The sequence below is a fragment of the Monopterus albus genome, unplaced genomic scaffold (assembly GCF_001952655.1).
Source record: "Monopterus albus unplaced genomic scaffold, M_albus_1.0 scaffold118.1, whole genome shotgun sequence".
NCBI lineage: Eukaryota > Metazoa > Chordata > Actinopteri > Synbranchiformes > Synbranchidae > Monopterus > Monopterus albus.
The window spans coordinates 17,957-43,077 of NW_018127998.1; the positions used below are offsets into that span (position 1 = coordinate 17,957).

Here is a 25,121-nt window from a genome sequence, read left to right on the forward strand (position 1 = left end):
CTGTTGTTTTCTAGCAGAGGGAAAATGCTTTGACAAAGAGGGTGGTTATTTTTAGCTACTGCTCCTCGTGAGAGACATGACCTAGTTTTCAGAAACTGACCCTCTCTGTTTCGCTTTCTTTCACTTTATTTATTTTTTTCCACTTTCCGCATACTGTGAAAGTCACACTTCACTGCATGTTCAGGTACTATAAAACATGGACTCAATGTCTGATGCCTTTTCTTTCCCTTTGCTGTCCCAGATCTTAACAGAGCTCAAGTCAGACAACCAGAGGCTAAAGGATGAGAACGGGGCACTCATTCGAGTCATCAGCAAACTGTCCAAATGAAAAGATGAGGAAGCTGGAGCTCCTGCTCTGTTTCTGTGGATGCCCCAACCTTGATACAGCAGTTTAATTATTCATGATGTACTCAGTTGTGATGATGGGCTGTTTTGGCTGTGCTGCAAAAATGAATTCCCCCCTGGGCTTATGGAGATGTAAAGAGAAGAACTTCCAAACATTTCACAGTGTGTGATGCAGTTATAATATTAGTTTCTACTTCACTAGTTATTGTTATTGTGCAAAATACAGTATTTCACATCAACTAAATAGGGACCATTTGTATTTTATTTCAAGGCCCAGTTCAAACAAATCAAGAGGTTTGCATGAAAATACTCTACCTAATATTATATACCCATGAATCGTATTAAGACATCAAGTATTTTGATGTAAACCCAAAATATTCCTTTCCATAAATCAATCAGTGACCTCACAGAAACAGCAGCCATGTTTTCCTACAGTTTTCTAAAGCAGCATATGGTCCAGTGTATCAGGGCCCTAAGATACACTCAGTACATTGCATTAAAACACCAAAACATTTCTTCATATCATTTTTGTGACATTTTAGTCCATAACATTTTGAATGTGACTTTATACTTATCTGCTAATTATTAGCTGTTTACCTGACATCTAATAGTTACCCAATTGTATTTGGCTATTTAAGGGGACTGTACTTTAGTCCTGAAAGACACTGGGTATATGCACTTTGTTCAGAAAGGGTGGTGTGATCTTTAAACACTTGGGTATCACTAGCTACACTGTATTGCCTTTAGATTGGTTCCATAATGTAAATTAATATTTTCCAGATTGTGTTCATCAGTTATTTGTGCTTTCAATAGCCATGCTTCCTTTTTGCGTTTTGGTTACACAGAAGAGACAATGAGTGTGTGTGGGGGGGGGAAAAAATGCACTATATTATAATTTGTAATAGAAATATATTTATTTATTTATGGATTTCTTTTAATCTTTATACATCATTTACTCATTTTTCTTTTCACTGAATACACCAGTTATTTTGATGTGTTACCCATCTTTAAGTGATGACAACACAAGTACCAAAATCATCCAGCGTTCCATGAACTGTATATCACAGCATCCACAATAATGTGTGACATTAAGAGTCAAGCAGGATCTGAAATTTTAAGAATAAACTGTTGCTACAACTTTTTAATATAGTGTGGGTTGCCTGAATTTTAACACAAGTGTGCTGTGCATATGCTATTGTGACAAAAAATAAATTATTCTCTAGATACACTGAGTTAATAGTTTTGTTTTATTTCCAATTTCTATAAAGCTGATCAGTTTCTGGTCATATGATGCCTTATTTACTGGTGCTACTGTGTTGTATTGCATTACATTTAAATGTTGGTCACTGTTTGAGGTTCACAAAATATTTGAAACATTAAAAATGTTCATAAATTAGTATATTTAAAATCATGAAAGAGGCTACTGTTTTGTTGTTGGTCCTTACGGAGCAATGTCACAGTGCCATCACCTTCATTTTATTCTAAAAGATTAGAGGGAAGGCAGATGAAGTAATCCGTAGGTCAAAACAGTGTGTTATTTACTTACCATAAAATATTTAATGAATAAAACTCCTAGACTTGACTTCATGTTTAGAATTCCTTTAGCTGCAGAGCTGCCGTCAGTGTCAGAGACATGAATGATTTTGGTGTCTGTCTTCTCTTCACTTAGAGGATGAGTTGACCAAAGTCCCCAGTGATGGCTTTGGAGTCCAACCAGGGGCAGTGTACTGCAACACCAGCGTTATCTTTGATTGAATCAAAACTACAAACAGTACAGTATACAGTATGTCTGCTATTTCTACATGTGCTGTAGACATATTGAACTATACAGAATATCGTATTGAAATGTGCTGATGAGAGCTGAATGTGCACATGTTGGTTCACTTACTGCTTAATAAACCGTAAAGTGCTTGGAAATGTTTCTCTGTGTTACATTAATATATAATGCATTAGAAGCAGAGAGATTATTAGGAGCCAGCTGAGTCAAACACTGCATATTAAACACAAATAGGTCATGGTAATTAAAAGGCCTTTATTTCCTATTTGTTTTTTACAGAACTGGTAACACATATGATAAATTTGTAGTAAGTTATTTGGTTCCCTTTATAACTTCATAAGGATCCTCGACATTTGTCCACATAAGGGTGAAGAGGAGTTTGTGAGCAACATTTGTGTCCAGTCAAGGGCTAAAGCATGCGATCCACAGTAGGCACAAGTACTGACATGAACACGCGCACCACGACACTAGACACGAAGAAACACAGCTAGAGGACACAACCTGGCTGTCCTCCGATGCTTAAAAGATGACAAGAAAGAGGTGAAAAATAAAAATATAAGTCTTGAGCGTTGCATCAGGGATGACAGGTGGAGCACTAAGCGCTGAACAGAGGCATTTGGTATGGTCCTGCATGTTTGCCAGTATACAGTAAGTTGTAAACATGAAGGCCGGCATATTTTACAGACAGAAAGAAGATTCACCGGAGAACTCAATGAGCCTGCTTCCTATTCAGGACAATGATACTGATGATACATAGCTGGTTACACATAAACAAGACAAAGACAAACAAAGAGCAAATGTGACAGAGCACGGGGACACATCTCTGGCACTGACTCAAGCACAGTCCTACATTCTATATCAGTTTATATCATGAAAACATAAGAGACAGAAGGAGTGATTACACATATGCACAACAATACAAAGGAGAAATACAGCAGATAATAGAGATGACAAGAAAACATTTTTGAAAGTGATGTGTTTACCCACTGAGAGGCTTCTCAACACATTTTGACAAGGTGGTAAATGAGTTAGTGAAGTTTGAATGGTTTCCCTTTTTCAGTCCCTGCTTTCTGTTAAAAAAAACCTCGATTAGCTGTGTGAACAGTGCTCTAACAGTCTATGCACAGCCAAAACAGCACACAGCTCCAGATGCAGTTGTGCATAATGTATTTTACATCTACACAGCTATCAACAGAACACATTCCCCATATTCCCATATTCCCAATCCCCATATTCAAAAGATAATTAATATTGTTAGCGCATCACAGTCATACACAAATATTTACATTCAGCAAGTAACATGTCCCATCATGCAGACCTGTACTGTATATTGTAATCATATATTCCAGTGCTGTGTTTTTGCATCATGTCTGCTAAAGGACCTACACCTGATCAGTATATCCCACACACACACACACATACACACACACTTCCCAATCTCTGTCCCCCATAGAACTTAAATGCCCAGTGGTCATGTGACAGCGGTGACCCAAGTGATGAAAGGAAAGAAAATCAAAAATAAATGTTTTAAGTGTGCTATAAATTTACCTGTAATTACATTGCCTCGTCCTGTGTCATTGAAGTGCTCTGTTTGCCTCTGCGTTACTTGTCATTTTGCCTCTACAGTGCTGAAGAATGCAGGCAAGTGTAATCAGGAACTGGCAGTATTTTTCAAACACACTGAAATCTCATATTCAATTACTCTCAGTGCATCATTTGGTCACAGTCGGTAGCATTTATGGGAGAGTGAATTAATATAACATTGCATTAGAAAAATGTGCAGTCACACACAACATACTGGAGATTGTTGCCAGGATAAACAGACGGCAGTTTAGCATTTACATTAGAGGAGATTTAGCAACTGATTAAACTTAAAGGAACAGTTTGAAATTTTGGAAAACGTATCCACATTCTCACCGAGTTAGGAGAGAAGACTGATCCCACTCTCTTGAAAGTCAGGTAAGTATGAAGCTGGAGTGAGAGTGGTATCTATCTATATATCTATCCATATATCTGCATAGTTCTATGGGAGGGGATGGGAGGGCCACTGTTTGAAGTTTCTCTCGTTCTCTTTAGTATTGTTGGAGTTCAAACTATATTGTTTTTCTGCTTGAGTAAAACTATTGGTGCAAGCATTAGATCATCAGCAGTGTGTCTCTGACATGTAGTGAACAATATACAGTATTTTGCTGCTAAACTGAAAGAAGAGAAACTCGAAGAGTGACCCAGTTTGGCTCCAAAATTGCACTCAGCCCAACAATAGAACACATTCCTCTATGGAAATTAAGCAGATTATTATTAATCTATTGTGATATTATTTGTATTATTTGTAAAACATTACTAATCACAATACTGTAAAATCAGCTACCTCTATGAAACAAGAACATCAACAGCTCTGAAAATAGAAAAAGACACACTCACTCTACTAAACTCACAACTGTTCTCAATGTTCTCAATATATAAAGTAAATAAAGTGAATTTCACCCTCTCGAGGACCAAAGATCTCTGGATGGAATGTAAAAGAGAAACACTGGCCAAAGAAAATGAAGACTCAGCTGAGCTCTAAAGAGTTAGTGCTTGAGTTTATGGCTTTAGTTTTATCTTATTCATTTATCTTGTAGGCATACATGTATACACATGTTGTACTGTATAATAAACACAGTAAAAGAGACATATTGGTGAAGCGTTTCAGGTCATTTAAACAGATGTGAAAAATAAAAGTTTGCAAGTAAAGAAAGAAAAAATTAAGGATCCCAAGTCATTTGTGTTCACTGGAATGGGATTATTCATCTTTCAGCCTCTGGAAATGCATTTTATGATCCAGCAGACTCCATCTAACAGACCTCAACAGAAGATATAAGTAAAATATTGGCCTTCAGATAAGTGTTGTAGCAGAAAATATGGCAGGTAAGTGATATCAAAGAAAACTTTTGATCACAGGGAATTAGACAGCAAGCATGCGGCTACGTTTTCATCCTATATGAACTCACACAGTACTGGACAACACACTTGCTTAAGAATCTCAGGCGTGGAAAGGTTCTTATTAGCAATAGTACTCTAATAATTCTATGACATTCTCTCCAGTGACCCTAATGGAAAATAAATACATATTTGTTTCATTTAGAAAATATACAGTGCATCTTTTTTCCCTTCATTGTGTTATTAAAATGACAAATGACACCCATTTACGTACACGAGATATTTTTGTTTTGTGTCTAAAACATGCTCTTATGTACAGTATTTTGTATAAACATGCAGTAGCAACGTGTATGAACTATGTATATAGGCAAAACTACACACCAATGGGTTGCTTCCATGTTGCCTCTTCTTTAGTGTTGCTTCATCAACAGAATAAAAAAAGATTATGTGTAGTGAAAAACAGAAATCTGAACATGGTCTACGTTTGTTAGAAAACAGAGTTATAATCTCCAACAGAGAGAAAGATATAAGAGCGAACATTCCTTACATTCCATAAAGGTTGTGTTACTGTTTAAAAGGTTGTGTGTATGTGAATTACATTGACTTTGCATTGTTTGTACACAGATATTGGGTATGTTTTGCTGTTGGTGTTCCCACAGAGCAGGGCTTTCAATTAATAACTAGACCTGCAAGCAGGTATAACAGGGTCCACACACCCTGGAGAATATAAGGGCTTTAAAGCTACACTATGTAACTCTTTTAAAACATTTTGGTTGTAGAAATATTCTTCAAAACTTCTGTTAATGTGGAGAGGTGCTGTCAAAGCCTCCTGTGACCCAGACTCATTGAACAGCAGTGCAGAGATATTAGCTTTTAAAAGGTTTTGAGCAGGGCTGACCTCTCTACCCATTCAGAGATTTTCAGTTATTTCTCCCTGATCAGTGAGTTTTGTTGCATTCTCATTTCTTCTAATATCACAATGACAAACATCTGAAGAGCTGGAGTATTCATTTACATATGCATTGAATCAATTACAGTCTGTGAAGGAGCCAGGGAGCAGCATTAGAATGAAATATGTCTCTTTTCTTATCAGACAAATCCATTTATATGAGGAGACCTGTCTGGTGTGCCACGGGAAATATTCAATCTCACAACATTTTATCACAAAAAATAAGCCTACATGGGTCAACGTTTATAATACCCATTAGTGCCATTAGTGCAATTAAATTCAACAGTTTGGTAAGCTGTGTATAAAATACACATGGATCAGTGCCTTCTTTCAGACCACGTACTTTCAGTCAAGTGAGGAACGTAATTTTCAAACAATCAAAATATCTACACAAAAAGCTTAAGCAAAACAAAACAACAATAAACAGCTTACATGATGCACTTCCTTGCTCTTTTCTGTTTTTTGTTTTTTTTTTTAAACCAGCAGATATTCTTAATATAAATAATTAAAGCTCAGATTTCTGAGGGTACTTAAATGCAACATTTGAATCTAAGGTGCTTTAAGAATAAAAGTGTTTGATGATAAATAAAATAAGATAAAGTACAACTGGATAAATAAAATAAATAAAAGGAAAAGAGAAGAAAGAAAGAAATTAAGCGAACAACACCGCTGACTGGAAGGCGTCCCTGGTAGTTGAAAATTGCTTATTTTGTTACTTGGAAGGCTTGTCTCCTTTATGACTGTAAGACGGTTACAGGGATTCCTCTGAAGTAAAACCCTTGTGTCAAGTCCATGACTAATGGCAGTAGCACTGAACAAGTGGGATACAGAATCAGAGGTGTTGAGAGGGGAGGTGGTACACTGCAGGCAGTAAGTGACACCTTGAAAATATCATGTCATTGGTAGTTGGAATCAGTCTCTGTTGTACCCGTTCTGATATTTCCTTGCTTTTTGCTGTTCAGATGACCGATGCAACCTTTTTTGCACAGTCAAAGATACACAAATACTCTTTTTTGTTTACTGAAAATTCATCAACATCTCCTCTGACATATCATTTCATGGATATACTAACACTAGGCGTGAGGCTTATGTCACTGAAAGAAAACAAACGGTCAAACTTTTGAAGCCAACAAGTGGGGTATTTCAATAATAACAACCCGTTTAGGAAAAAAGTCATGGAGTTTCAGTTTCCTCTCAGTTTTCCTGAGACGAAGGGTGGAAGATGAACTAATCAAAAAGGCAGTGTGTTTGTGGGTAACCCGATATATGTCTATCCCTAATTGCTACCCAACTCTAGGAATGTACATTAAACTAACAGAATCATCTAATATGGCAGGTGTGGAACATGGTGCACAATACACCTAAGGAATGGTCCTGCTTGTGTTATTTCTCTATCATATGGCAGTATAAAGCATTTTATTATTAAGCACTATTCCAAGCAAACTGTGTCACTAAAGGGAAGGGGTGAGAAGTACAATATGAGTGGACATGTTTTGCCTCTATCACCAGGTTCCCATATAGCACTCTTACTGTTCTTCATAGTCTGCTTTGTATTCCTATCAATGGAACCAGGACCTCAATACAAAAATAGATCTAAAGGAAATCAACAGAGTATCTGTCCATCCTGTATCTTGTCTTCTCTTTTCAATGACATGATTTAATATAACATGATGCTTTTTGAACTATATTTCCCATCATGTCAAATGGTATCTATGGATCTTTTCAAATGTGGCAGGAGGGGGTGGAGGGAGCAGATGTGCAGTCAGGGTGTTCTTCTGGGATATACACTAGGACCTTGGAAAATGGTGGGAAATGCATGGGTAGGTAGGTGGAGTTGGGGATGATGTGGGACTTTACTTCTTGGCAGTCAGGGCTGCGAGGGCGGCGTCTACCTCCTCCTCTGGCTGCAGTGGATGCCACTGGGCAATGGGGCGACGAGGGTTGGCCAGCATGTCAGACCAGTGTTTAAGCCCAGCCCCTGTGGACTTGCTTCCTACCCAAATTTTTCCAATGGCATCATTCTTGCCAATCTTGTCATAATCCAGCACTGTGATCACAGCCTGGATTTTCTGAGAATGGAGAGAAAGCATTACAATGGGGGTTGAGATATCCAAGGAGATTTCATGGATATCAGGGTATCAGTACTTTTGTGTTTTAGCTTTTTTGGAGTACATTCTAAAATCAGGAACTTTGCTTTTATTCTAAAACAAAGTTTGTTAATACTGTTTATGGTTGGCATTACAGCAAGAATCACTAAACGTACCCTTATACCGTAGCCTGTTAGTGATGAAGTTCTCAAAATTTGACAGTACTGTCCATCATAGTTTGCTGACATTAACCACTATAAGCTACTGCTCATACCACACCAAAAAAGGCTGCAGCAGCAAAACCCAGACAGCATTTTACTGAGCAGGGGTGTATTATATAGCTTGAGAATATAACTGGAAGAATGTGTTAGGTCTGATTTACTCCTTCAAAAGTTACAGTCTCTCTTTACGACCATACATGAAAATGGTGTGATCACACCCAAGAGCTGAAGACTGGTTATACTGTCATAGAATGCATTTTCCCAATTAGAAGGTGATGATGTGACATTTGGTCACAAGTTGCCCACATATACAGATGTGTTCACATCCTCACATTTACCTGAAAAGACCTTCTGTGGTCTAAACATGGTTAGTCACTTACTCATAAAATAAAATAAAAACTGGGAACAAAACTGCAGGGTTTGGGTACTTTGCATGTGTCTGCCTGATACTTTGTTGGTTAGGACACACTGATATTGAACTACTTTTACTCAGACACAGTATTTTTTTAACACCATTCTCTCTTTGTTACAACACTTCTACATCTGTAGGATACTGTGGACCTCCTGCCCCTAACAGACCTTGAAGGGTTTTAAAAATTGAAATTCATGTCCTTACCTGCATTTGTTCAAGAGGAATCTCAAAGCTGAAAGACTCATTGTAGTAAGGATTCAAAGTGTTCTTCTTCACAGTTGTCTTCTTCTTCTTCAGCCTCTTTCCGTTCTGCAGCAGGTTAATTTTCACATAGGGATCTGAAAAATGAAAGGGCAAAAACCACGATAAACTGATTTAAAAAATGCCCTGCAAATGCATGTTTGTGTTGTGATGCTGTAATGCACCAACAGATGGGGCCAATGCTGAAGCCATGGGGGAGTGAAAGCTGCTGCATGATGAGTACTGCAGCGTCAGCACGTGAGCAGAGTAGGACAGAGCTAATGGCTGTGCTCACAGGCACGCTCCTTTAGACAGTGCAGTCCCACTACAAGAATCCAAATTGTGTCAAGTATGATAATGTGATAATGACAGGCAACATTTGATGCTCTGCTTTGTGTATGCAGTACCTGACAGTCCACCCACGTCCATTTTCTTCAGGTTCTTGGCTTCTAGGATACAGATGGTGAGTTTCCCAGCAGTAGGGACATAACGCAGAGAGATGCAAATGTCACCCAGCTTCTCTGGCTGTGTGGAGGAGGGAAGGAGAGAGAAAGCTAAAGGATGTATGATGAATACATAGATACACAAACTATCCCCTTTAAACAACATTTTAAATAAACACCATAAATATCAATCATTCCTGCCGGCATTAAGTTGATCTAGCTGGTCTTTCCAAGATTAATTAAAAATATGTCAGTCAGCATGCAGAATAAACTGCAGCGTGAGAATTTGTTCTCAAAAAGGCTCTGGGGAGGGAGCAGATCCATTAATTAAAATCTATTTTTCATATTGTGGTGCAGCATAACGGTGACATGCACCACACATTACACATTACACATTACTGGGTGTTTGAATACAGAGGAAGCAGTGCAGTTGGTCAGAAAACATAAACCATGTTCTTCACCCCTTTTGAACCTCACTGGCAAGCAGACAAAGTCACCACCTTATGCTCATGGTTATTTTTGTACTGTCATCAGACAAGTCAGCTTGTCTCCAGTGGCTCTTATGGAAGGAAGTGGTTTTGCTTTTATTACTGGCAGCTTGTTGACAGTCTGACTGAATGTAGTTTGGTATGTTTAAGACCTTTTTAACAGCTGGCATTATGATCACAGTTTGGATGTACAATTAAATGACTTCCACAGCAAAAGTAGCTATTAAAGTGAAATCTCCCAGAACAATCTGATCAGTTGACACTGGATTATTACAGATATAACAGCATTGGTATATGTATATGCCGGCTGACAAGCAACAATACATTTCAGAACAGAAATGGCACAGATAGGCTAGCGGTAATACAGACAAATGGAGGAGAACAATGAAAAGGTCAGTGTGTTTTCTTTCAGTACACCACTACTACAGAATGACAATCAGGATCTTACAGCCTCAGTTTTATCCTAAGACTTTCTTATAACTGTATTTAATTCCAGCAAAAATGCACGTGCATGTGTGTACATGTCTTGGTGTTTGAATAAATGTACCATGTACGTTTATGCCACCACATACATTTTGTATGTTTATGGTATATTTTATATTGCTTTTTGCTCTGTTTCACTGATGTTTTCACTTTCATTATTTAATTGCCTTGTGCCTGCCCATTGCAAAGCACTTTGTAATTGCTGATTACATGTTGATTTTCTAAACAAATCAACATGATTAAACATTTATCTTTTAACTATAAACCACAAACTTTGATCACAGTTCTTAAACAACTAAAGTCAAGTGACCCATATCAATCTTCATTGTGCATTTAAGTTAAAAATCATGTACAGGCTAAAGATTCTTATATTCTCAAATAGTGCACATTCTAAAACTCAAATAATGATATCAGTAATGAAAAAAACACACATTAGTGGAAGTTATGTGCATAAATATACTGAGGAGTAACTCTGCAGAGTAGTAAAAGTAGTCATGCTCTCATTACCTCTTCTTGATCTGCGCTGTCCAGATCTCTCCACTCCTCTATTGGCTTAGCCAGGTCAAGTGTGTTCATGGGTATTTTAATCTCGCCAATGACATCATGTTTAGAGAAGCGATCAAAGTCATAGACGGACATTACCAGAGTCTTCCCACCCATCTCTTGGAATGGAATCTGGAAGACAGCAGCCAAACATATGTTATGTGTTATAATAGTCAGAAGGATTCTGACATTTATTTAGCACTTTTCACACATTTTTAACACTTTCTAACAAATATGTGTATAAATCAGCCTGATCAGAACTGTACAGCAGTTTGGGCTGTGACTTTGTCCTGGAGATCAAAAACATCTAACTTAAAAAGATGTTGCTTCCCCACAACTGGCCTGACGTTGACAAGGTAAAGCTGTCTGAAATATTTTATAGAGCTATGTCAGCAAGCAACGTGCACTAGCTCTTGTTCAATCTGATCCTCTACCACATTCTCTTTGACAGACACCTTTGGTATGTCTGCAGCATTTTATCACCTCTAGCCAGAAGTGTTAGTGAAGAAGAAATCAGAACTGAAGCATCTGCTGAGCTCTAACAAAAAGGGAGAAAAAGGGAGGAGCAGTTCACCTTTTACAAAATCTATCAAACAGCTTGACGAATGTGTTGTTTTAATAATTAATAAGTAAAGGGTGACCACGAGGTGTTTCTGCTTACCTTGAAGGTAAAGGTCTCATTGAAGACAGGATTGAGTGTTTTCTTGTGAACCTTTGTGTCAAATTTCTTCTTCTTGTCAGGGAGTACATACACCTTGACATAGGGATCAGAAGTGCCACCGCTGTCCATGGAGAGGAGATCAGCTGCTTGCAGGATTCCCACAGTCAGCTGGGGAGGTAGGAGGGAAGGGATAAGAATTCTCTTCTTCAACCCACACCTAAAACATCCCTCACAATACTCCTGATTCTGCTTTCTTTTTTGAATAATCAACAAAGAGTTCACTCAAAGGAAATTGCATGTGATGCTTAAACAAAAGGCTCATCATTTGACAAGAATATGTCAAATAAGATAGACAAGTTCTTGCCTTGTTCTCCTGGAAATCGTAATCAATGGAATACTGCAGCTTCCCAAGCTTTTCTTTCTCCTTCACTTCTTCCTCTTTCTCTTCCCCAATCAGTCCAGGTTCAACATCATCTTCTTCGTCATCATCGTCCTGTGGTTTCTGCAAAGACAGAAAAGGGGCGGGTGGCAAAAGGAAGAGTGAGAGGTTGACTCTGAGGTAGGGGCTGTGCGAACACCCAACCTCAGGTTAGTTGCAGCACCTACCTGCCACTTACCCCTGCTCACCCTGATGTTACTAGTGCAATCTGTTCATCGATGACCACGGTTGCAACCTGACTTGATTTCACTGTTTCTTGGGTGACACCATTTGCTGTTTTATTTATTTTTAAAATCTGATAAGATCAGACACAGGAGATTTTCTCCTGGGCTACAAATTGTTGTAAATAAGCTATTTTAATAGATTTATATGTGCAACAAGTGGCGAGAGATAGAGAAAGAGTGATAAAAAGACAGAAAGAACAGAATAATAAAAACAGTCAATGTACAGTACAGGGGGTGAACAGAAAAAAAATAGGAACACCTTATATTAAAATACCATCTAGTAGAACAGCACTGCAAAGACATCTGGAAGGTCTCGTTTTTCAATTATAAAAACTCGGACCATCAAGCCTTTATTACTGGGAATTGGTTTTCACATTAATATGACTCACTTCTGCCGCTGCCATTAATTGTGATTTTGCAGGCTGTGGACAAAATAACAGTAATATGACAGCAAACGGGAAACTTTGGATGAACTGCATCGAAGTTACACAGGCAGCCAAACAAATGCCAGATATGACTCATTCCAGCGGACTCACATTAAGTCTTCACCAAAGTCTCAAAAATTGTTTCAATGTACTGCACACAGTAGAAAGTTGCACCAGCAAAGATGAGCCAAAGTCAAAGTTACACAGGCTGAAGGATATTATGGTGCCACAAAGTACACTTAAAAATTGATTTTTTGCAGAGCTATATCATCACATGTTCTGGTTATTTTGTCCACCTCATTTACAGTATATTTCTAATACAAGCTGTCACAAAAAGCAGAATGTCCTTAGTGAGAATCTGAAGGACACAGCTCTGAGAAGATGTGATGTGCCCCAGCTGTTGACGCAGTGATTCCTGACACTTTTCACAAAAAGCTTATAAACCTGCTAAAACCTCGGGCAAATATCCTCTGATAACAGAGTCTGTGCCAACCGACAGTGTAAGGTTTACTTCAAGCTAGACAATATATCTGTTTGCCATTTATCTCCTCCTGACACCCCAAAGTCTCATTAATGTGTTTACACTGATAGAATTTTGCTGCAATTACTGTACCATGGCCTGTTTATTGCAGCTCAGTGAATTACTGAAAGATTTCACAATTTATTTACAAACAGAGTCCAGGTGTTCCAGTTGATACTAAATGATTGTGCCTCTTGAACATATGCTAGAACAAAATTTAGCAGTTTACTGACATTGAGATAATCAGGGCATGATTATAAATCAAGCCCTCTGTCCATCTTGTCCATCATCCATCTTGCCTTTAGAGTCACACCCAGTCACTTTTCAGTCTGTCACCTGTTTAGAGGGAAACATGACTAATCAAGTGAGAGCAATTAGCTCTCATATTAAAATGAAAGTAAACTTTCATTTTGGACACTGTATTAAGCTGGATAATATCTCAGCACGGCCTACTTTCCAATGGCTGTCTCCTTGAAAATACAATGATGTCTTCATATGACGTGAGGGTTCAACAATTCACTGATGAGCTAGAAAAGGAACAGGGCATGCACGCAGATAATACACACACACACCATACACTACTGTACACCCCCAAACACACGCTCACTCACACACTCATCTGCTTACATGCAGCTTCTCACACATGCTTTATAACTCACTGTCTCACGCACATTCTCACACATTATCCTTACATATGACATTCTCTGTCTTTATTGTGGTAAATGCTTTTCATCCAAGCATGCCAGGGCACACAATGCAGGATCCAAGTTTCTCTTTGATGGCATATGTAGATGATTTACCTTAGAATTTCTGAAGATGGGTAAAAATAATGTATGGCTTTTTAAAACCTCTGTGACAATTTCTTTTTTTATACCCAAAAACATCTGTACATAGGTTCTGAGTGAAATGTACACATCCATGGATCATGCTATATTGAGACTTTCCAGCTCTTTCACACTTCCTGTGGGGGTTCAAAGGTAAAGACATGGTATGTCTGAATGAATGCCCTTTGGTCAGCTCCATGGGGTAAACTCAGAACTGAGGTTTTATTGAATGAATTATCTGTTAAAACAGTTAGTTGACAGTAGCTTTAACTTTGGATCGACTGAAACCGGCTGATTGCAAATATGGGCAAACATTCTGGCCCACCATTTCTCATCAGTGAGACCCAAGTGCTTCAGGGAGAGAGGAAGCATTGTCAACGAGTGTCACCTAGAATGTCAGCAGCATGGGTCATCCAGGAAAGTTACTCTCAAGTCAAGTTGTGGCCATTCAATGATACCTACTGCAAGGGCATATGCTGGTTTTTGTCAAGAGGCACAGCTTTATCTGTTGTGGAACTCAGAGTGTTTTTGCACAGGTGGAGCACTGCGTGTGAATTTCTGACCGAAGTCAATATACCTCTGAAGAGGAATCGTTTGTACAATGTCAGTTTTTGGTTGTGTTGCACAGTCGAAGCCTGTGGTGGTGGAAACATGCTCAAAGCTGTCAGCTGGGTTGAGCTTCAGCTATTATTTGACAAATATCCAGCTTACTCCTTGCACATGCATGTTAGTGGTCTGTAGTGAGTTGCTGAATGCACTCGTCATTCAAAAGCTCAACCATAGGATGAGTTTCATGTTCATCTCAAACCATAGACACTTTAACAGGTCTCTGTTCTGTTGTTTCTGCCAAAATTGCAATCTTTGGATAATCAAGACATAGCAGTTGGTGCGGCATATCAGTTCAGTGGATTTTGCGAAGCAACTTAATCGCTCCCATGGATTCCTCAAGCACCCGCAGCACCTAAGCTTGCAAAAAACTAAGAAAGCCATAGCACTCATTGTCATCATCACTGCAATCCAACCCCTCCAGCCCAGCCCACCCCTACCAAAGCTCACTCCCTGCCCTGGTCTGCGCTTACACAGAGTGGCCAGAGAGGGGCGCCGCGTGCTATCAGACCTACCGTAGGCAGAGAAGTCCACCACAGTCAAGATACACGGAGCACACATAAGACACAAAGCAGGAAGGAGGAGAGCAGAGACAAAGGAAGAGATTGAACTCACAGCAAACACTAAAGAAGGGTATTCACAGCAAATGCAGTCAGCTACACTGCAGGGAGAGAGGAAAATGACAGGTAGCAAGGCCTCCTCATTAGCACAGTGATATCTTGTGCAGCACGGCTGTTGGGTTTTAAAATAACTCCACTTTTAGATGCCTTCTTATTGTACTGTGTCAAGGCATCAATCATAAGTGTGAAAAAATAATAATTACAGGTCCAAAACAGCTTTGTGCTAACTACTAATTTTCATATTTATTCTAATGACTGTTAAAAACACAATGGTTGGGCTGAATAGATAAGAATCCTGTCATTTACCACTCACATCCCAAAGCACAAGTGAAACAAAGAGCAACAATAACAGTCATGACAAATACACTGAATAAAAAAGAAGGAAAAAAAATAGAACAAATAATCATGATGGGTACAGAATATAATTAACCCCTGGAGAGAATATACTTGTCCTGGTTAGAAAGCCATGAAAATTAAACAGTGTCAATGATATGTAATCTAATACATTTTAAACAGGACACACATTTTTATGTTAGCTGACTAAAGAACATGAGGACTTCTGATCAAAATTTGTTACAACTTATTAGGAATGCCAAACTTATCTTTACATGCATGTTTTCCGGTACAAAGTTATGTTGTAAGCCCCACAGCTGTTAAATACTACTTGCCTTGCTTTGTATACAGTGTAGGTTTAAATTCCCTACCTCTCCCCCTTTCAGGTTCTTCATTCCCATGTCACCCTTCCCCTTCTTGCCCTTCTTGTTCTTCTTCTTCTTGCAACAGCATTTCTTGATGATGCAGAAGCAGCATGTTAGAATAAGTAAAGCAGCAACAATAGCAATGGCAATGATGGCCCAGGATGGCACTGTGGAGGAAAAAAGAGACCAAAATATACCGTAGAACGTAAATCCACACAGAACGAGAAACAGCAAATACTTTGACATTTGACCAACAAATCATTTCGCCTACTCCACGTCATGTCCTGAGCCAAGTATATTTAGTAAGAGGTGTTAGGGTTAGCAATTAGATTGGGTGAAAATGTGATTTCTCTGCCATTAAGAAAGGCAGCCAGCGATCGATAGTAAATAAAGACATTACGAGGCAGCTGCTGCCTGCAGCAAAGTTGAATTACAAGATCACTGCTTAAAGTCACATTAATTTGAACTGGTTGATCAGGACAGGTTTGGGTTCTGTCTGGCACTCACGTGGGATCTTGTCGATTTGATTGAGGAACTTGTTTTTGATTTGATCAAAGGCATCGTTCTTGTTGACTGGTACAGTGGAGTTGTCAGCAGAACCTAATGAGACAGGGGATGGAGTCACAGTCAAGGCACTGGCCCCTGTTGGCTTAGCAGCGACCATGGGCGTTGTCTGTTGCTTGAATAAGTTCCACGTCTTCATTTAGGCTGCACGCGCAGTCCCTGAAAGACAGCATGAAAACACTGTCATTACGAGGTGCCAGTGCTCTGGTACATGTAAGAGTATCCAGCCACCAGGGAACCATTTTCAACTTGCAAGTCATATTCCAAATATGTGCCAGCACACTGTCAAAACTCACAGGCAGATATTGACAGTTACTCATTAAAGGGTAGAGTCATATGGCCAATTTTATTCCCCTCAGAGACACCTAAAAAAAAAGACTCATAGGCCAAAACAATAAATGAATAAATGTAATAATATGCAAGTCTGCCGTTTATATCAACGCATGAAGTTACCACAAAACAATGTGGAGAAGAAATGATTTGTGGCAGTTAAACCTAATGCTTAAACAGATGGATAATGTTTGGAGCATTACATGTTAACAGAATTGCTTGAAGACTTGCATCCAAATCAAATACCAAGCACAGACAATCAACTTTCTAAAATTCTTCTTAAAAAGGAGGTCAAAAGGTGGTTGTTGGTCAGGTTGCAGGGAGGGTCCATTCATACAAGATTGGTGGTTTGATCCCTGACTCCTTCTGTCTACATGTCCAAGTGTTATTTAGAAAAACACTGCACCCCAACTTGCTCTTTGTAAATTTGTATAAATGGGAAAGTAACTCAAAGTGTCTTGGGACAAAATAATCTGTCAAATTAATGAAATGTAACTTGAGAACAATGACACAACATACACATCATGGTGGACAGGAAACAGATTATTAATGTATAAAGTCCACCAGCTGTAACATCAAAAACAATTTCAGCCTTTGCAGTTTTATGTTTTCAGCCCCAATATGTCTTCAAAAAGTGCAAAACATGCATCTGCCACAAGAGCAAACACAGTCAAAAAACTTTAAATAGTTTTGCTAGAATTGCCCTGAATGCAATTGGAGCTCCATGCATGTAAACACTAGCGAATTCCATGTTAATTAGTTCAGCTTTATTATTCAGGAACATTATAAATGAAAAAAGAGAGAAAAATCTTCTACAAGAGAGATTTGTAAAATAAATGTAACAGCAACTAGTCTTACTTAAACTGTGGAGAAAGAGAACAATATGATCTGTAAAAAGCAGGCTATTTCCCATCTACAAGGTTTACAGTTACCTCCAAAGATTGGTTTCAAATAATTTACATTTAAAGTTCAGATGATTTCTTGACCATGCCAGTACAGTATATCCCTGTAAACAACAAAGATAACTAGAAGCACATTGCTTGCAAAAAATCTCTCAAGATCTATTGAAGCTTCTGACGAGCATGAGTATCAGAAGATAGACAGAAGCTACTCTGACTATAACATGACCGAAGGCAGTCACCTATAATAAAGCAAAAATGATAAAATTGCTGCTTTTTTGTCATATATGAGAGTAAATGTTGGTCAAATAAAACAGGCAATGGGAAAATATCACCCTGTGTTTGTGCACACCCTGTATGGATGTGATTATATGAAAGGTCACTTCATGTGTCTGATATATTGTCTACATTATGTTTAAACATTTAACTTATTTATCCAAATCTGAAATGTCAGAAGGTGACAAACAATTACTGCTAGGTTTCTGAAACATAAGATGAGGCTCTTCTTCTGTGATTTGGCCTGAACCTTTTAGCTTTGTTTTAGTTTTTTGTTCAACCCATTTCCTCTGAGGTGGCGCAACAAAATTTATTTTATAAAATGATTGATTGTGGCAGCCTACACCACAGTGTTCCTAACATGTTTTACACGGTGGTGAAGTCAGTGGACAATGATTTGAGATTACTTATCGACAATAACCATCAATCCTCAATTTATCACAGTGTTTTGTCAGGCTGCTACTCTGTACCTGAACCGGCAGTGCCAGAGCAAGAAAGGTGTTTACCCATACACGAACCATTCTCTGGTGGTGTTTCCACAGGCCAAACAAATGTTCAGTGAGAGCTCTTATCAGTTCCAGAAATCACAGTGTGACAAGCGCAGCTGAAAGCAGTCAGAGTGATGAGTGGTCGAGAGAAACCTCGATTCGGAAAGCAGAGAAAGAGATGGCAATCATAACAAGAGGAGACCGCTGTTGTTGATTTTTATTAGAATCATGGTGATACGGGTACAAATAGAAGAATTTCCCATATCTCAAGTGCCAATTCTCAGCAGTTCTCTCAAGCTGATGCCAGAAATTCTGTTTCTATTTATTGCCACATATAAATTATTCAAATTAAAGCTGACAGTGGGAAGGATAAAGCTTATACTATTCAGCAGCTAGAACCGGTTTATATATCTTAAAATATACAGTATGTGTCTAAAATATATTGTGTTGCTGTTATGTAGGCTGATGTTTTAAACAACTAACATCTTCTGATAATATACAAAGATGGGAACCAAACTACTGTACATGCAATGTTTAATTACATCACATACTGAAAAATGATTGTGCTGCTCAATAGAACAGTTACAGGCCTTACTGTCTCCACTGTGTACTAAACATTACTGTAGTACGGTGACAATGTTAAAAGCATTCGCTCACATCTGAGGTCTATATGCATCTTATCCTGTTTGTTCCTCACATCAGGCCAAGCCATACCAATTAAACTATTCTTTTAATTTCTATGTAAGCATAATAAGATTTTCTAATTAGCAGTAAACACAAAGTGCAGCAGAGGCTGGTGTTAATGTCATCAGTTTTACAGGTATGTGGTCATAAAACCAAAGTATTTAATTTATAGACATTTCATTTTTGAATTGATCATGACATTAGAGGAAAAATTAATAGGTTACCAGTTGCTACAATTCATTCTGAGGCAAACACGAATGTCTACAGCGAAATTCACAGCAATCCAAGCTGTCACTCAATATCACAGATGTCAACATCGCAGTGGCCCTAGACAGTCACAGAATCACAGATTCATCTCTGGCCGTCTGTACAAAATGTATCAGCAATCCATCAAATAGTTGTTATTTCAGCCAAAGTGATAAACTGACCGACCAACATTACTGTCGCTACAGTCACGTCGCCCGTGTGGCTAAAAATCAGAGGGTCCTAAACTATGCATACTCTGTATGACGTACAAAAGATACATCGACTGTTTCCACATGCTCTCACCCTTCATCTGCTCCAGTGGAGCCACACAGTAGCTAACAGATCAGATGGTGGCTGCACTGGGCAGCTTTCAGGTGTGAATGCGTGTAACTGTGTGAGTGTGAAGCAGAGCATTCATTCCTGGATTAATTAGAGTTAAAAACAGAGCTCTTATTTATATGCATTTCATATAAAGTTTGTTTACTGAGATCTGGGGAAATTTTGAGTTCCATTTCCCAATATGCATCTCATTTTATTATTAATCTGAGTCATGAGAATTTGTTAAAACAAAATGGCTTAGCTCCACGGCCCACAGCAGTGCAGCTACAGGCACGAGCTTAACACTGAACAGACTGCTTTGGGAATCAAGCGCTTCCATCTTTGGCTTTACTAGATATATAGGTCATAAATGGGTTTTATGGGGGAGCCTATAAAATCACAACCTAGTTTCATTTTATTTAAACCATTTAATGTAATGTAAAACCATGTAATGAGAGAGTTTTATATTATGAAGGCAATTCATCTGCCATTATCCTGGTGCACTGCAGTGTGCCTACAGTGTTGTCTGTCTGCTGCCTCTTAAAGAGGCCCCTGACCTTTTGCATTACTGTATTTTATTTTTAATACATTTACAAAACACTCCAAAAACCTATTTCCACTTTAACATTGTGGAGCATTGTGTGTAGATTAATGAGGAAAAAACTGAACAGTCCATTTTAAGATGTGTCTGAAACATAACAAAATGTGGAAAACTAGACAGATAGATAGAACTTCGCTAAGAAAAACACTGACTCAGTCTAACCAGAATCAGAAAAACCTTGTTCATCACAACACAAAATGGCTTACTGCTAATATTAGAGACACCCCCAAGAACGGCCAAATTTGTCCCTTAGCTAATTCTTCAAACACTTCCTACAACCTGAGAGAACATATAGGTCAATAGTCCCTACCCTCTGATATGACCCACAGGAGGTAAATGTTTGGTTAGATTTAGGCATAAAGACAATCTGATTAGGTTTATGGAAAGGTCACAGCTTGGGTTGAAATCAATGCTTCATTAAGGTTAGAGGACCTTTGTTGTCATGGTTACAATAATTACATACACCATTAGGGTTATGGAATGTTGGTCATCCTGGCTAAATGGAACAACACTGACATTCAATTTCAAATGGGAAACAAACAGCAGTCTCCCGTGTTGTGTTGAACTATTCAGCCACCCTGACTTCCCCCATACACACAATCCTCCGTGCTCTATATCAGCAACACCTGACTTCCTCCTTTGCTCCTACAAGGCTCTGTCACTTGAACGTAAACATCACTTTGGGTATTTGCTAAAAAGACTGATGCTGGCTCACATGATGAGACAACATCAGTCACTAAGCAATAAAACCTAGCTACAGATCATAATAGGCTGTTTGCATAAATGACCCATGGGATTATATTTTATGGGAGAACAGTCTCACATCTCCTTATCTACACCTTCTCCTTTATGATTTGTAGAATAGATTTAGTAAAATAAATCAGTGAGATGATAACTTTTACCTCAGTTCATGTTTACCAGCATGTTTGTACTGCTTTGATATGAGTCCTTTGTATTACAGCATAGTTTTCTATTTTTTGTGTCTGCCTTTATTACAAAGAGTAGAGAGATGACAGGAAATGAGGAAAAGAGACATGCAATAGTGGGTCCTATTGCTTGGGATTTTGTGGCTAATGGTTAGCATCTATAAAAAAAAAGATTATTAGGAGGAATTTTAAAAATTCTTATGCACATTACTGGATCATCACATCATATCTTGATACAATCAATATTAGAGAAAAATCTGAATCACTTAAAAACTCTTAAATATACCCACAGCTGTCAGCAGTATGGTATAACTACATCTCCTCATGCTCATTTTAACACATTAGGGAGCTTCAATTGTGTCTGCTAAGGGCTAATTAGCACACAGGTCAGCTTCAAGAGGAAACAACCTAAGGAGAGTGAGCTAAAGACATGCAGCTGTTTCATTACAAGTAGCCTGAACAGCAATTAAATAACAAACAACAAGATGGCCAATCTTTTGTTTTCCTCTGGCCAAGATCTGTATGTGTGGTTTTCTGAGCAGGTGTGCTTCAATTTGAACTTAAATTTTCATCCATTTTTATAATTAAATGCAGCTCAAAGTTCAAAAACATCTTAACACACACTTTCACAAAGGCTTCTATAAATGAAGAGGAAAGTGGTTATGGGGTCATGTGGCTGCCGCTTGGGGCAACAGTCAGGAGCAGCGAGGCAGCAAATTACTGTAAAATTCAGAGAAACAAGAACATTGGCTGCTCGGTTGTCAAGGACTGCCAGATGACCAGGGTCCTCAAAGATTCAAAGCAATCTGAATAATGTGACCCCAGTAAAATCATTCAGCCTCCACTAGGGCCTCTGCCATATGACATTACAGGTTTTATGTGGGTGGGTAGAATGTTTAGCCTCCAGCTGAACTAGCTCCATTAACTTTAAGTCTCACTAATGTGATGGCTACAATAAGGTGGGTTGGATTATTTAAAACTTACAAGAAGTAGAAATACTCTTACTTTGATCATTTCATATTGAGGCCAATGCTGCCTTTAAGCAACGCGGTATTTCTTTCTCATTGTGGTTGATTATTTCCTTCTGAGAAGTTGCATGAATGTGTGTGTGCTCTAATTTTGTATTTAAACTTTTCATGCTGAGTGACTCTTTCATCTGAATCCCACTGTGCTATTTTAGGTATAAGCCAGGTTGCATAAGATAACACATCTTCACACACATCTTGAATTCATGATAAACACACTTGAAGAAACTGAATATTGGCTCCACTACCGCTGAGTCACAGCTGACCTCAGATCTGTCTCAACTCAATTTAAGATGAAAATGTGCACTGGAACATTTCCAGAACAGAGACCACGGTATTTTATTTGATCCATCAGCATTACTGTAGGAAGAAAGCTGAACTGAGATGGTGGAGCTGTTTCAATTAATGTGCAGCATTGTTCATGAACTCTTGCTACTCTATGGTAATTCACCCCCGCTGAAGTGGATGTAGGACTCCCACAGTCATAATGGTTTTGTTTTGGCCAAGTTTTAATAGGATTACAGGGAATATATGTGCTTATTATTATTTTTATTATTATTATTTACCACTGAAGGATGAGATACTGTGTGGAATTTGGCCTGAACCGAAACCAAGTGTGTATTCAGCTCTATAAGCAGAAATAAACAAAGCATTTCCTGAAGAAAATACTGTCGATTCTGATGCTGAAGAATCGCCCTGTAAATGTTGAAATGGCTGAAATCTACTGCTGAAACAGGTGAAGGCTGAGATGCAATGATGATGAAAATAAAAAGCTGAACAAATATGAAAAAATTCTGAATAATTATAAATGATGAAAAGACAATGTTGAATAATTATGTAAGATGAATAGAAAAGCTGAAGTTGGGAGCCTAAATTCTTCCATATAATCTAAATCTTTTGTGTGATTAAAAATAGTGGTCATAGTATAGTAGGCTACTTTGTTAATTTTACTTTTGAGGTTTTGTTTTTGTCAGTGCAGCTCAGGTGCCATCTGTCAGATGCTATTTTCAAGAATTTTCTAATATAACATGAGCAGCCGGACGAAGCAGAGGTTTGGCTATCTGAGATTAGAAAATAGCTTGGGTAGATACATAAAGCTCGATACTGGACTGAAACATGGTGCCTGTTCTGTGCAACTAAAGTTGCCCACCTGGCGCATTTATCCAGGTCCTTGGTGCCAGAAGCCCAGAAAAGTTTGTTTTTTTTTGTATGTATATGTAGTATAGATTCTACATATACATACAAATGCATATACATATGCAGCTTAGCCAGAATATACATTCACTTTAACAGATTACAGTATGTGATTTTTGTCATAGTAGTCACAAATAAAGAAGCTTCATTGATTATATGTATTGTGAATTTAACTATGATATCTGAGACATGCAAAAACTACCAACCAGAAGAAGTCCAGGCAAAACTGATGTTAGATGCCACGTTTAATAGTTTTTCAAAAAGGTAGCAGCTGATGAATTAGTTACTTGTAAACTCACATAATGAACCACAAACTAAAGAACAATATGTTTGTCAAACTATTGCTGTTACACGCAGAGATACAGTATGTCCCACTGACTCGCTAATGCTAGTTTGACTTTTTTTTCAGTGAGTACATGGCTATCGTTGCTTCAGCTCTACAGTTAATTACTAGCAGAACTCCACCCAGCTTCCACCCAATTAGGTCACATTTCATTTTGTGAACAACAAAGTGTTAACATCTGTGTTTATGAAACTCAAAATGTTTTTTTTTTTTGGTGAAATTGTCAAATCAATAAATTCACTATGTTTATTACTGAGATCATAGCAAAAGCTGGTGTACTGGACTAGATTACATTCCGAGGTGCAACACAACAACAAACGGATTGATCACCTTTATGTGAAGATATTCCATAAAATGAACAAACTGTTGTAATTTACAAATAGCCCTCACTTTTGCTTTGAGATTTTCTCAATCTTTTTTAGAATAAGGGTCTATGAAAGAATGAATACTGTACAAGATGAATAGCTGAAGATTTGCTGAATTGTTTAAAGGTTGAATGGTTTTTCTGGCTGAAAGTTTGCTGAAGCTATAAAAGCTGAAAGAGGAGGAAGATTTGAAGATTCTTCAATTCATTGGAATGGGAAACATTTGTTGAAAAAACCTGAATATTTTAAAAGTATACAGACAGATAAATAGAGACAAAAATGCCCTTAAAAAGCTGAACATTGTGACATTTGAATGGGTTTTCTAGCTGAAAGTATGCTGGAGTTATTAAGTGCCAAAAAGTGGACGGAAGAAATCAGAATGATAAAGATTTAAATAACAATATCAGCATCCACACAGTAATTCATTATTACGATAGAACTGCAGCAACTGTCAGTCCTATTGTAAATGAGCGCATTACTCATAAAACCTTTGCAAAGTGTTCTGCAGTCTCTATTAACTTGTAAATCAAAATACTGACAATACAGCACTCACTGTTTGGTTTTTATAGCAGCCTCTAGTTGCATCAAGTCTACCTTTAATTTTAATTGCTGTGTGAGCCAATCTGCAGAAATATATCCCACAAAGGTCTTTAGCTCTCCTTCATCAGGTACATGGAAATTCAGTGTGCAGTCCTGCAGCTGAACAGATCTCAGCCTGCACGCACAGTCGGATATACAGCACAGTATATATCTGTGCAGAATCTCAGTCATCCAGGTCATAGTAAACCGCAACCGAAATAACCTTGGAAATCAACTGGACTTGGATTTCTAGATCGAAGAAGTTTCACCCCTCATCCAAGAGGCTTCATCAGTTCTGACTGACTGGTGTTGAGTTGGATAACATCAATGGATGTTGGCCTTCTAAGGACTGAAACCAC

At 38.3% G+C, this 25,121-nt stretch overlaps 2 protein-coding genes across 6 annotated transcripts in view; one reads left to right on the top strand and one right to left on the bottom strand.

Annotated features, from left to right (window-relative positions):
- LOC109966768 (protein phosphatase 1 regulatory subunit 12B-like) overlaps positions 1–5,289 on the top strand; it is a 17,410-nt gene extending 12,121 nt beyond the window's left edge. For 2 of the 3 annotated variants that reach the window (XM_020611895.1, XM_020611896.1), the window contains exon 8: positions 242–322. Coding sequence is in view for 1 of the 3 variants with exons in the window: in XM_020611894.1 (XP_020467550.1) it covers positions 242–328 (87 nt within the window). In the remaining 2 variants the exon portion in view is untranslated. Of the gene's footprint in view, positions 1–241 lie in introns of all 3 variants that reach the window. The other variant, XM_020611894.1, reaches the window with a different exon arrangement.
- A 680-nt stretch (positions 5,290–5,969) lies between these two features.
- Positions 5,970–25,121, bottom strand: part of LOC109966767 (synaptotagmin-2-like) — a 58,912-nt gene continuing 39,760 nt past the window's right edge. For 2 of the 3 annotated variants that reach the window (XM_020611889.1, XM_020611890.1), the window contains 8 exons: positions 16,432–16,647; positions 15,931–16,091; positions 11,933–12,070; positions 11,569–11,736; positions 10,872–11,039; positions 9,358–9,475; positions 8,915–9,048; positions 5,970–8,059 (listed from right to left, as the gene is read on the bottom strand). In XM_020611889.1, the coding sequence (XP_020467545.1) occupies positions 7,844–8,059; positions 8,915–9,048; positions 9,358–9,475; positions 10,872–11,039; positions 11,569–11,736; positions 11,933–12,070; positions 15,931–16,091; positions 16,432–16,627 (1,299 nt within the window). In that variant the 5' untranslated portion in view covers positions 16,628–16,647 and the 3' untranslated portion in view covers positions 5,970–7,843. The remainder of the gene's footprint in view (positions 8,060–8,914; positions 9,049–9,357; positions 9,476–10,871; positions 11,040–11,568; positions 11,737–11,932; positions 12,071–15,930; positions 16,092–16,431; positions 16,648–25,121) is intronic. The other variant, XM_020611891.1, reaches the window with a different exon arrangement.